Genomic DNA, 12599 nt, shown 5'->3' on the forward strand with positions numbered 1-12599 from the left:
ATTTGCTGTGCATGTTTTGAGTGAAGGTCAGAATCTTCTCGCTGGCGGCGCTGCAGTGCCATCTAGAGACCGACGCATCTTTTTCACTGTTACACCTCATGTGACCAACACCAACATGCATTTTCCTTCCTGGATCGGCCCTCCCTGCAAGCGCTTTTCACAAAGTCATTGTTGTTTTTACCCAACAGAGAATGTTACAAAAAAAAAAAAAGAAGAAGATTCCAATCATCTTTGTTTTCGACAATATTTATTTCTTTTTTCCCAATAGTAACGTACAGTTCAGGACAGGTGAGTGTTGGAGAGAAGCTAGCGCAGCAGTTTGCACAACATACGACGTCAAATCATAAGTCACCTGCGGCGGGGATTTTAACTGTTCGACAAACAATTTATTCCCGCAAGCAAGAAACCAGGGTTTATATTCATTATTTTTCCGTTAAGAGGCTTAAAAAACACTTGCGTTGGACGCGTTTCTGGACAATCAATTCTACATCTTATCGATCCCGAGTCAAGGGCCTCTCGGCGAAAAAACGAAACATGGACGGCGACGCGCCGCCTCAGACACGCCAAAAAGAAACAGAGCGACAGCGCAGCGGCCCGAGGAGTGTCAGGGGGGACGGCGAGAGGTCACGAGGTCACTGCTAGAGGAGGGCGAAGCGGGAAGAGAAAGAGAAAAAGGTGCTACAGGCGCAGAGAAGAGCTTTCAGAGAGACATGCTGAGGGACTTCACACACATAGATAGATAGATAGATAGATAGATAGATACACGGGTATATAATACTTTACGTTCAGAGCGGCGACAGTCTTCAAGCAGAAGGATACAGACGGAGGAGAGAGAGAGAGAGTCAGATCGAGCGCGGAGAGGGTCACAATGCTAGGCGAGGTCAGCATGCTTGCGGCACGGAGAAACTTTGACAGGAAGCCCGAGAAAACAGAGAATCGCGCGTAAAGGCGATAGCGACAGCGCACTAATCTACAGGCTAAAGCTACACGTGGGACGCTAAAGCTAATTACAGGAGCTACACAGACTGTATATATAAATATATATGTGTTTACATGTATAGAAATAGATAGGAGATATCGAACAAGCTGGACAGGCAAGGCATCGCATGCACGTGCAGAGGAAGCGAGTCTAGCAGCAGCAGCGAGAGAAGAACACGTCGGGGGGGGGGGGGGGTAGGGCGCCGCGCTGACGCTCCCGCGTCGACGAAGCCGGCGTCGCCCGCGTCACCGCGTTGGGGCCCATTCGTTTATCTGCTGATCGGGATTAATTCATCTAAAATGACGGCTGATTTCTGCAGAACCTTTGGCACGTCTACAAAAAACGGTAAAATAAAAAAAGGACCCTTGACTCGTGTCACATTCAGACCAAGTTACATTTGAGTATTTTAGTTGTTTTTTTTAAACATCAATTTATGAACAACGATCGGACATCAGACGTTATTAGGTCATGTGTATACGCTAAAGTGCACAACCGCCCCTTTGAGGGGAGGGGGAGGGGGGGGGACTAGACAATACTGGCAAATTTATACTAAGGCAACACAGTTACAAACACACTAAAGGTACACATTGGCACATGGCAGCAAGTATTCACTTGTGCACGAAAAAACACGGGGCTTCAGAGTCAAAAACGGCTTTTGCATATTCATCTAAGATCCAAACACCAGAGTCTCCCAGCAAAAGACTCGCAAGTGTTGGGAGGTGAAATGTGTCGGTTTCTTTAAAGCCGGTCCCTGAAACACCTTTTCTTTGAAACAGCTAGAAGAGTCATGAACCAAGTCGAGTAACTGACACACACACACACACACGCGCATGCATGCACACACACACACACACACACACACACACACACACACACACACACACACACACACACACACACACAGGAAAAAAACCTTCAGGACAAACAGGATGAAAATACAGGTAATCTATTTTTGGAGATAGAGAAAATATGAATTACTTTAACCCACAAATAGTCTCTGGTTATACGTCTTATATACACTTATGTATACACAAAGATATGTACTTAGGACATCTTGAAATACTATTTACAATCTATGATCAAAAGTGATTGTGCACTGAGTGTTTGTGCTTTTCTAACTCGTTCTAATGAAACTGCTTCTGAACCTCTGCTTTTTTAAACCAGGGTTCCCTTTGCATCAACTAACCTGCCTACAGTCAGCATGTTTTTAGTTGAGCTAGTCGCAAACTTGATTATCGTTAACTATTGAACGCTTGAATTGGATTTTTTTTTTTCTTGCAGGATATACAGATTGGACCCATACTTGAATATTGCTTGTGAATGAATAAAGAAGAAACCTCCGTTGCAATGCCGAGGGAGGTTCCTCCTCCTGGTTTAGTGCAATAGATAGAAAGCTTACGTCATCCGTGGGATAATGAGCAGTAATTTGCTGAAAGACTCAGACACGATACTTAATGTTGTCAGAATTTGAAGCGTTCAAACTGCTGCAAAGCAATGGTAAAATATTTAGAGTGGCTGCGCCATTTACGGAGCAGAACTATTTCAAATTAAGGACAACATTAAGGATTACAACTTCACGTCACCTCGTCAACGTTGATTATCCTCGTTTTTTGGATGACCATCACATCACGTAAAGCCCACTCAGCACAGCGAAACATGAAGCAACCATTCGGACCAATGAGCCTTTGCTACCTTCATTACAGAGAGAAGCGCGTGTGTAAAGTGTTGCTGCAGTGTGAAAGTAGCTGCGATGAGCGACACGCCTTCACAAATGCTCTGAATCGACTTCTTTTTGTACATGCTGCTTCACATCGCCCGGTCAGGAGAACGGCGTCCAGCATCGCCGAAGTACCGTGTGCAGATGTGGAGGCAGTCGATTGAGCGGAGGTCAGCGGAGGCGCTTTCTTTTTGTTTAGTCTCAAACCAGAAGTTTAAAGTGTAAAAGTCACAATAGAACACGACGACGTTCGGCACTTAACAACACACTCTGCAAATGAGAAATAAAAAAACCTCCTCGTTGACTTATTGCACAAGCGTTTCATATCACAAAAAAAGTACGAGTCACGTCACCTACTGGGATCTACTACGCGATAGGAAAGGCAGACAGAAGCACTTGGACAGAGCTTTGGACCAAGTCAGTCCACGGCAAAGCTACAATACATTATATACGTAGATCTTTTTTTCCCCCCTCAAATATACTCTTAAATATGTGACTTTTGGAGGAAAGAGAGAAAATAAATAGTTTACCAGTACATTCACCACAAACAATTCACCCGCCAAGGGGAAGAGCAGGGGAGGGTTCGCCGAGACGAGTCTTATAGATCCTGGCCCAGCCGCTCGATCTCCTCGATAAGAAAGTCGATGTCCTCGAAGGTCGCCGCGGGATTCGAGATCACCATGCGGAAAAAGTTGACCTTGTCCCCCTGCGGTTGGTAGCTGACCATGGTGGTGCCGTACTCCATCATCCTGGCCTTTATCACCGGCGCCACCTGAAAGAGTCGGTTCGTACGGTGTGAATAAAAAGAGACAAACCAACGGTGTTCTCAGAAGACTCGAGTTCACCGCAAACCACAAGAGCTCCTTGTTTAATTAGCTACTGTAGCTAATTAAGTAGCTCGCTACAGTCACGCACACATGAGCCGAAGCAGCAGTAACAATTTAAAAAATCTATGGTGCTTCATTTTTTACACCGAGGTCTTGTTATTTGGGCTAAAGTTAAGAATCTAAGTACTTCCTCCCGCCAGGAGGTTTCAGTATAAACGGCCAGTTCCGTCCTGCGGCTCTCGTCACGTAATCCCTCTTAATCTCTTGCAGGTGTCCCTTTGTAGTCGTTGCACCAAATCAATCAGCAGCTGCAGATCAATGTCAAAAATCAAGCCTTTTCTTTTTTTTTTCTTTTGACAATCTTCCAGTCATCCGTCAGAAGTGGTAATTAAGCGCAAGTGGAAAGCAAGCTCGCCGGGTTTGGACGACTTCCTCGCCATTACGTCACCCCTCAAACTGGAGAGCCGGCGGCTCCAGGAAACACTTCGGTGAGGCCAAACTTCAGGAGACTAAAGGAAGGTGGACGGTCCTACAGGGCCAACGGGGCTCCTTGTACGGGCCGGCGCCTCCCCCATCTGTTGGAACTAATTGTCAATTAGCAGACCCCCCTTCTTACCTAATGGCCCCAGACGGGGGCCCGGGGTACCCCTCCCCTGTGTGAGGGTCACTGTCACGCTGCACTAACTACACCTAATGCACGGCAACGTGTTCCGTTAATCCCGGGGATTAGTGGCAGCCATGTTGTCCCCAACTGGGGTGTGATGGTCAAGCCGGATGGAAGCGAGAGGCTTGTGGCGCGAAAACAAAAGGGTGTTTTTTTTGGGGTAGATGTCCTTATCTCCCCTCCCACCTTGCTCAAGTGCTTCTTTCTCTCCTCTTTGTCCTGCATGTAGCGGATGCCGGGGGGGAGGTACCAGAAGCAGACGTTGGTGTGCTGCGGCTGTGGAGACACACAAGAGGTGACAGGAATTAACCGCCACGCAGAGCAAAACAACGTGCACACGGCGGTCCGAGGGATTTCTTTCTTGTGTGTGTGTGTGTGTGTGTGTGTGTTTGGCGCCTCCCGGTGGACGCATCAAACTCACCCGGACATCAGATTCATTTGAGGATCCCATACAAATTATTACAAGCACATAAAAGGAATATTAGCTATTATAAAGCTGCTTTACATTCAGTGTTTTAGCAAACACTCAAAAGCACAGACTTCATCGCTGTCGCACATTCAGCAGCTAAAGCTAAATTATTTTGCTACAGCTGAAAGGGAGAGCAAATATTTCCAGATTTTGAGAAAACCATGTCAGCTAAATGCTAATGTAGCGCACATCACAGAGTGGCAATAAAAAAGTGTTCGCCGCCTTGGACAGATTCGCGCTCGCTATACGTCTGAAAGCCAGCGCTCTTATTTTGGCGGGAGCGGCTCCTTCATTACGCCAACCTCGCTCATGGAGTTTTATCCGGCGTCAGATTGACGACGTGATTTGCTCGGTGGGCGCTGCAGACGAGTGAACACCCGGGAAGACTTTGGCTTTTCCCCCGCGCGCCCCTTTGGGTTACGACGGCGTGGAGCCTTTTGAGGCTCAGCGGGTGAAACAATTAGCCTCGCAAAAAACCCCCACTAAAGAGCTCGTCCACGCACTCGTCCTGCAAAAGAAGTTTTTAGCTTAATTACCCCCTTTCGCAGGGCCGCGCTGTTGCGGGGGATATTTCAGTCGCTGCCATTCATATGCATATGAGCAATTACAGGCCGCTGTGCTATTCATTCAACATAATAGCGACGCATTACACTGGCAGCTAGAGGTGGAAAATGGCATTCACCCAACACAAAGCAGGAGACCGCCGCGTGTCCACCGAGTCCCCGATAACGTCCGTGAAGCACACGGAGGTAAAATAACAATGCAGGCCGCTCTCCTCAGACTATGCGGATGTATATTGACCGCCGTCAGGGGCGGAGGTTGAATGTGGACGTACTTTCCCGTCGAAGACCATCTCGTATCCTTCTCTGTCTTTGATCTTGTTGTAGAGGTACTCGGACAGCTCCAGGCACTTGTCTATTTGAGCCTCGAACCCGATGGTGCCCTGTCGAAGGAAACACAACAGTTAAACGTTGTTTCCACATTTACCTCCCCAAAAACAAGCAGAATTCATTAGAGAACATCTGGCGGGTCGAATCAAGCTTGTGAAGAGGAAACTCGACGGTGTAAATAAGAAGAGACAAATCATTCTTGGAAAATTGAAAGTGAAGAAGAACATGTAAATGATTACAATGATTTACGCCTTAAAAAGAGGACATGAGGATTTCGTTCAGGGTTTGACTCCATCAAAGTCACGTAAAACTCTTTTGCCAACTACCTTCGCCCTCCACATGAGCCACAGCTTGAAGATGTCCACGTGGCGCCCGCACTGCAGCGCCTTGTCCCCGGTGTCGTAGGAGAGGTCGTAGTGTTTGTCCTGCTGGAACAGGTAGCAGGCGTGCATCTGGTTGCAGTTCTGCATCAGACCCTAAAAAGAAGAGAAAAAAAAAAAGCACATCCGGAACGTTGGCAACATGAAAAGCACCGTGTGTGTGTGTGCGTGAGTGCGTGTGTGCGCGTGTGTGCGTGTGCGTGTGCGTGTGAGACGAGGAGGCCTACCTCCTCTCTGACCAGCAGGGCCGAACACTGCAGAGGGACGGACATCATCTTGTGCGGGTTCCACGTCACTGAATTGGCCCTGCAGGTTAACGTGGAGCAACCACCACGTTACTAAAAAGGCTCTTTAGCTTATTAATGCCCCCCCCCCCTCCCTCCCTACCCCCCTCCACAGAAAAACCTGGACAAATAATTGAACTTGCCTGTCAACTCCATCCAGCTTCCACTTGTGTCTCCGGGACATGAGGAGACTTCCTCCCCACGCGCCCTGTCAGCACACAGCGACAATCGTTATCGCGTGACGCTGTCCCTTTAAGGGACACTCGCTTCTCGTAAGCTTTACAAAAAGCTCCTAAATGTCAGAAGAGTTAAATGTTTTTACGAGCATGTCTGGATTTTTTCCAGGCCTCGCAATCTTAATTGCGCTTCCACGCGTACACGCGTACACCGACAGCGGCAGCGGCCCCGGAGCATCTCAGCCGGCTGCGGGACGGCAGATAAGGCCATTTGCGTCCCCTAATAGAGGTGTCCCCTGTCAGGACTAAATCACCTTCATTAACAGATAGAGGAGCCTGTGATGCTGAAGTCAAGGGGAGGAGGTGATTTACGGCCTCCGTGACACTTTTTCTAATCCCCAGTGCTAGATGGGAAATGGCCGGCTCCTATCTGGGTCAACAGGCAGCGGTTAGACGGGGGGGACGGGGGTCACAACAGAGTCTCACTCACGTCCACGTGCATCCACACGCTGTACTTTTTGCAGACGTCGGATATGGCGATGAGAGGGTCGAAGGCGCCGTACACGGTGGTCCCAGCCGTGGCGCTCACGAAGAAGGGAACGAAGCCCTGCGGGTGGGGGGGGGGGGGGGGGGGGGCAGACAGGAAGTGATCGGACATGACGGCATAGTCGTAATGAGGAGCACGCGTGTGCGTGTGTCACGCTACCTTCTGTTTCGCCTCCAGTATTCTCCTCTCAAGGTCGGCGGGGATCATTTTACCGCTGCAGAAACAAAAACAAGCTTCTCAATTCAGAAACGATGCGACGGGAAAATAATGTATCGCAAGTGAAAGAAAATGTAGTAGTTTTATCTAATTGGATCTAGTCTAGAGGGGATCTACTCAAAGAGACGTGACCCCTTGACCCAGAAAAGACCCTCGTTTTTTAAACAGGCCACAGGGGTTGGAAGTGATGCTGCGAGACGTTTACCTCTGATCCACCTTGATGCAGATCACGCTCTCCGTCCCGATGCCGAGAGCCGCCGCCCCTTTTTTGATGGAGAAATGGCTCTGAAAGACGACGGAGGAAGCGGGAAGGAGAGATTGCGTTGAAGCGTCTTTAGAGATGAAGGATGTGACATTACGTGGCAGACCTGCTGCGCCGGACAACGTTACAGAACGATACCGGCCAGGCAGATGTTTGACCTTTAACGGCCGACTGCTCAAACAGCGGCCGGTGCTCGATGTTTGATCCACCGACGCACGCACACGGACACTTTGGTCGGAAAGCACAAATGCCTACATGTTCGGATGTGAAGGCCACCAGCCGGGGGACGGATGACATTCCTTTCTCCTTCACCTCGGGGAACATCTTGAAGCGGGCCAGCAGCATGGCGTACATGTTGGAGATAGCGCCACCTGGAGGACAGACGGGGGGGCTCAGTGACTCACAGCCGGGTGCAACGGCGCACGCGCACTCTCCCCGGTGACCGCTCGTCATCACGCGTCAAACCGAAATGCACAAGATAAATTTGAGACAGGGGGGGGGGGGGGGGCGACGAGGACGAGGTGGGGGCTTAAGTTGGAAAATGTTCTGCATAAAATGGTATGCTAATTAGCTTTGAAACGTTTCCCATTTACATCATCTAAATGCAAATTGACACATGACAGAACAAACACACACACACACACACACACACACACACAGTTTCATTCTGCCGTGAATCGGAAGTGGGGAGGGTTTGAGGGGGGGGGGGGGGGCATAGGGGTACGTACCAGGAGAAAAAATGCCATCTCCTCGGCCCTCCGGCCAGCCCACGATCTCCCTCATCTTCTTCAAGGTGACGTACTCCAGCAGCACGAACACCGGCGCCACCTCATAGGTGAACCTGCGTTACACGGAGGGGAGGGGGGGGGGGCATCACATGGTGCAGGACGGTTACACAAAATGGGTCGTGATTCATCCTCGGAAAAAAAAGCCAGTGAACAGACTTTTTTTGCGTTTTGATGGGTGGGGACGTTTTTTGAGGCGGTATCTCGGTTCGAGGCTCTTTGTTGTGCAGAGATCTCACATCTTCATCATCCCTCCTGCACTAAAGAGGACATTTCCCCCATGTGCCTCCTAAAATGTATTTCTACTAATACACGGGGAATTAGCTGCAGTCATTTTTACACCCCCCTCCCTTTGTGCCTGAGGCAGGCCTTTTTTGGAGGGGTGGGGGGGGTTGGCACAAGCTTACAGAGGCAGACTTGCAGAGTTTATCACCACAAAAACACACACACACCAAAATTTGCTGCAGATTAGTCTGAATTCAATTTCAGGGCTAATTTTCTCCCCTTGAATCCCCATGGAGATCCGAGGTGAGGGGGAGGAATAAAAGGCAGGGGCAGGGGGGGGCAAGGGGGGAGGATCCGCCTTTCATTTCACCCTTTTGATTTGCAATGATTGAGTGAAAAAAAAAAAAGAAGAAAGAAAGAAAGAAAGCAGGCGCCGCTATCGGGCCGCGCAGGCGGCTGGACCGGAAATGGAATTCAATGCCATCGTCGTTATCGCCATCCGAGATCACGTGACTCACATGTTGGTGTTGGCGGTGGACGTCAGCCAATCGGCCGCCAGTCCGACCATGTCTAGTCCCGTGGAGAGCTGGTTGAAGTACCTGGGGTGGGCTGCAGGAGTACAGAGATACAGAGAGACGGGGGGGGGGGGGGTTGAATAGCGCTTCCCGTGTGTTTACGCCGAGTTTGTGCAAAAGAAACACAAGCTGTCATCTTCTAAACGCTTTAATTGCGGCTCACAGCCGCAGCTGCGGCGGCGCGTTGGATCGTCGGCAGCGATAATGAGCAGGTTGCGCGCTGCATCGGGAGCGTGGGGGGGTCTAAATGGAGGGTTTCCCAGCCCGGATCCATAAAACAGAACAGATCCCGCACACAAGAGCTTTAACGCTGAGTGGATTCAATGTATTAAAACATCCCAAATAAGAGGATGTAAAAGTCTGATTCCTGATGAGGTTTGACTCTTGAATTCACATTATAAGCAAACAATGCACCACTTTTGCATCACACCTCCAATCCAGGTTTTATTAGCAGTTCATCAATATTTACTGTAATAAACAGTTATTATAATATGTGCAGAAACGACAATATAAAAGACAGTTAATAGTATAAAAGGGATTGCTGACAAATACTGTGCATTACAAATATTCGTATGTTCCTATTTCAGTTGTAAACTGATAATGATTTTTTTGAACCATTTAAAGCCGGATCAAAGCTGTTTTTTTTGCCAAAGGAATAATAAATAAATGCATATTCGTGTCAGTCTGTTGGGGGATGAAATGTGTCTTGTGCTGTAGATGTTCTCCAGTGTGTCAGCGAGGAGAGAATAATGGACTTGGCCCATGAAGAGCGGTTATTAGCCTATTATCTCCCACTAGGTGAAGCACATTTACTGCGTCACTGCATTTATCGGTCTGGTGGCCACGAGGAGGAGGAGGAGGAGGAGGAGGAGGACAACTTCCAGACTGATTTTTTTTTTTATAGGCACCATTTATTTATTTTAAACACAAGATCTAATCTGTGCATTTGTTCGAGGCTATCTTTCAATAACGACGATTTTTCAGATTTTCTGGTAGATTTCATTTTCTGTCACGTATTAAAGCTTCTCTGTGGTTTAATTCGAAACTTGCGTTGCATCTGTATGGTTCTTTTATCTTTATATATTTTATGATATTCATGTTTATAAGAAATTAAATGTTGCAGGCCCGACATTAGGCCTACATCAATGCAAAACAATAAAATAAATGCAGCTTTAAAGCGTTTCCCAACGTGCAGAAATAAAACAGCTCAGAATGTTTGGAAATATATATATATATATAGCAGGTGATTTATCGCGCACGTGTCGCAACCCCACCTGTCTTGATGGCGTATTTGAGGGTGGCGCGGCAGCTGATCAAGATGTCATCCAGCGAGGCCGGCTCGCCCTGCAGCTCCCAGTTGTTCATCTGGAGCAACTCGTTCGGGTAATGGAAATCAATAACTTTCGTTTCCCGGTCGAACGACTCCACGATGTAGGCCATCAAAATATCCACGACTTCCTGCAGGAAGGTCATCGTTTTGGCGTCGCCGTCCAGGGCGGGCAGCAGGTCTAAAAGCAGCAGCATGGGAGACATTTGGGGATTTGTTCCTCTGTGGGGAAAGCGACTGTTTGCATGCAACATTAGGTCGCCTGAGTGTGGCCCCTTTTTTTTTTTTTTTGCTGGTAAATGATCCTGCAGACATTCAAACGAGACAAAAGAGGAGCGTATTTCGTTACATTTTTATAAGCCTATAAATTGAAGGGTTTTTGGAGTTTAAACACCTCAAAACAAGAGATTGCGCTGAAGGTGACCTCTCCGGAAAAACTGCAGAACAATGTTGCCGAATATTGCCGATATCAAATATATATATATGGACGGTGATACATTTAATCACAATTATTGTTAAGAACAAAGAATGCAGCGGATCCCATTTTTAAAAGAAATATTTAAAAAATATATTTAAATGAGAACCATTGATACAACGTCGATTTACAAGGTTGTCACTCACTTATCGCACGATGTTTTGCCTTATTAAATTAAATTTTAAAAAAACAACTGACATTTTAGTATTTTTTTTTTTTTTTTTTAACACTGAACAAATCCCGAGGATCCTGAACGAGGCCAAGCGGTGACCCGTCGTCGCTCCCGCGTACCTGTTGAGTAGAGGTCGCAGAAGCCCGCGGCCGCTTTGCTGCAGTTGCAGGGTTTGTTGCAGCCGCAGGGAACCGCCGCCTCGCTCTCCGGCGGCAGCTTGGCGGCCGCTTCGGCGGCTTTCTCCCCCTCCCCGACGCTCAGGAGCGCTTTGGACACCACCAAAAAAATATATATAAATCAAATGTAAAAGAATTCACATGTTTGTATTAGCCAGATTAGCCCGGGGGAAAGCGTGCCCCCCCTCTCCCACCCACACACACACCCACTCCCCCCCTCACCAAACCAGCGAGCCGACGTACCACATAATTTCGATCCGATTCCTCCGGATAATTTCTGGGCCGCCGCTTGGCACCAAGCCCTGGCTGGAAGAGAGAAGGCACGGATCAAATACGGACCGACGGGCGGGTCCAACTTTAAGATGGAAAACGAAAACAACAAACAAACAAAACCAGCTGTGAAATGACAGCAGGCCAGATGCGTGGAGACAACGCGCAGAAGAAGCGCCTCCGCTCCGTCGCGGGCTGGTTTGGAGACACACAAAAAGGCCACTCACGCGTGCTGGGGCTCTGGCTCCCGGCGGTGGCCCCCGCGTTATCCGCGCCGAGGGACCAGAAGCCCGGTGATGCCATTGTTGCCGGTAGTTAGGTAGCTGCTGGAGACACGCACGCCGACCGAGCCCATCCACGGGCGACGACCCGCAGCTGTTCAAAAGCGGATGCGGAGCTGGAGCGCGCCGAACCTCTCCGACTGGCGCAAAACACAGCCGCGCATCCGCCAGACGCGCTTTGCTTTGCAGGAGAGCGCCTAAACGACCGGGGGACGACAAGAAAAAAGACACGAAGAAAAGAAAGAGAAACAGAAGATGACGTCCTCGGTGTGCGCTTTTTTTTTTTAAAGGCGTCCACAGGTGCGGGGGACGAAATAAGCGTCCTCTCGGGAGAGAAAATCCGCAAACACTCACTTCGTGTTATAAATTACAGACTTCAGGCGCAAAAAAAAAAATCCGTGGTGAAATGTCGGGGGGGGGGGGGGGGGGGGGGGTTTGGGGGTGAGAGGGGATGAAAACTGGTAATAAAAATATAATCTAAACGAACTGCGGCCCCCACCCAACCCCCCCAAAAAGTAGTGTCAAATAAAGCGCCCGTCCGCCGCAGCTGCCGGTACATGCGGGTCCAAATTCCATCCGAGCCAAATGTCGCGTCACTAAAGACTGAAGCCTCAAGTCGTGACGAACTGCGCCGCGTCGTGCGTCGTGACTCCACCCGCCCCCGACACGCTGCCCCACGTGCGTAACCCACCCTCCATGCGGACAGTGAATGCCAACTAGTTCATCTGCAGTTGGGAGACCTATTTTTTTGGGGGGGGGGGGGGGGGGGAGGCGGCTCCGGCGGAAGGAGCCGCAAGACCTCTTCGGATACCATTAAATTGCGCGCGGGTCCGTGCTCTCTATAGAAGGTGTTGCACGTGACTTGTCCACGCACTGCGGGTTGCTTGTTTCATGAAGAACAG

General features: G+C 49.1%; 1 protein-coding gene across 1 annotated transcript; it reads right to left on the reverse strand.

Annotated features, from left to right (window-relative positions):
• Positions 1-230: 230 nt before the first annotated feature.
• gad2 (glutamate decarboxylase 2) lies at positions 231-12321 on the reverse strand. Its single transcript, XM_078096133.1, has 17 exons — positions 12052-12321; positions 11644-11894; positions 11390-11452; positions 11090-11236; positions 10271-10504; positions 8940-9030; positions 8140-8252; positions 7667-7782; positions 7355-7434; positions 7093-7147; positions 6877-6993; positions 6354-6418; positions 6154-6232; positions 5873-6022; positions 5492-5599; positions 4374-4463; positions 231-3468 (listed from the first exon to the last, which is right to left on the reverse strand). The coding sequence occupies exons 2-17, from the start codon at positions 11717-11719 to the stop codon at positions 3295-3297; spliced, it is 1758 nt and encodes a 585-aa protein (XP_077952259.1). The 5' UTR covers positions 11720-11894; positions 12052-12321; the 3' UTR covers positions 231-3294.
• Positions 12322-12599: the final 278 nt, after the last annotated feature.

The sequence above is a fragment of the Gasterosteus aculeatus genome, chromosome 21 (genome assembly GCF_964276395.1).
Source record: "Gasterosteus aculeatus chromosome 21, fGasAcu3.hap1.1, whole genome shotgun sequence".
NCBI classification, from domain to species: domain Eukaryota; kingdom Metazoa; phylum Chordata; class Actinopteri; order Perciformes; family Gasterosteidae; genus Gasterosteus; species Gasterosteus aculeatus.

Coding starts and splice junctions, on each gene's coding strand:
- gad2 (XM_078096133.1), bottom strand. CDS start 11,719: ATGGCATCACCGGGCTTCTGGTCCCTCGGCGCGGATAACGCGGGGGCC. Junction 11,453..11,643: donor GAGCCAGAGCCCCAGCACGC/GTGAGTGGCCTT, acceptor TCTCTCTTCCAG/CCAGGGCTTGGTGCCAAGCG. Junction 11,237..11,389: donor AATCGGATCGAAATTATGTG/GTACGTCGGCTC, acceptor TGGTGTCCAAAG/CGCTCCTGAGCGTCGGGGAG.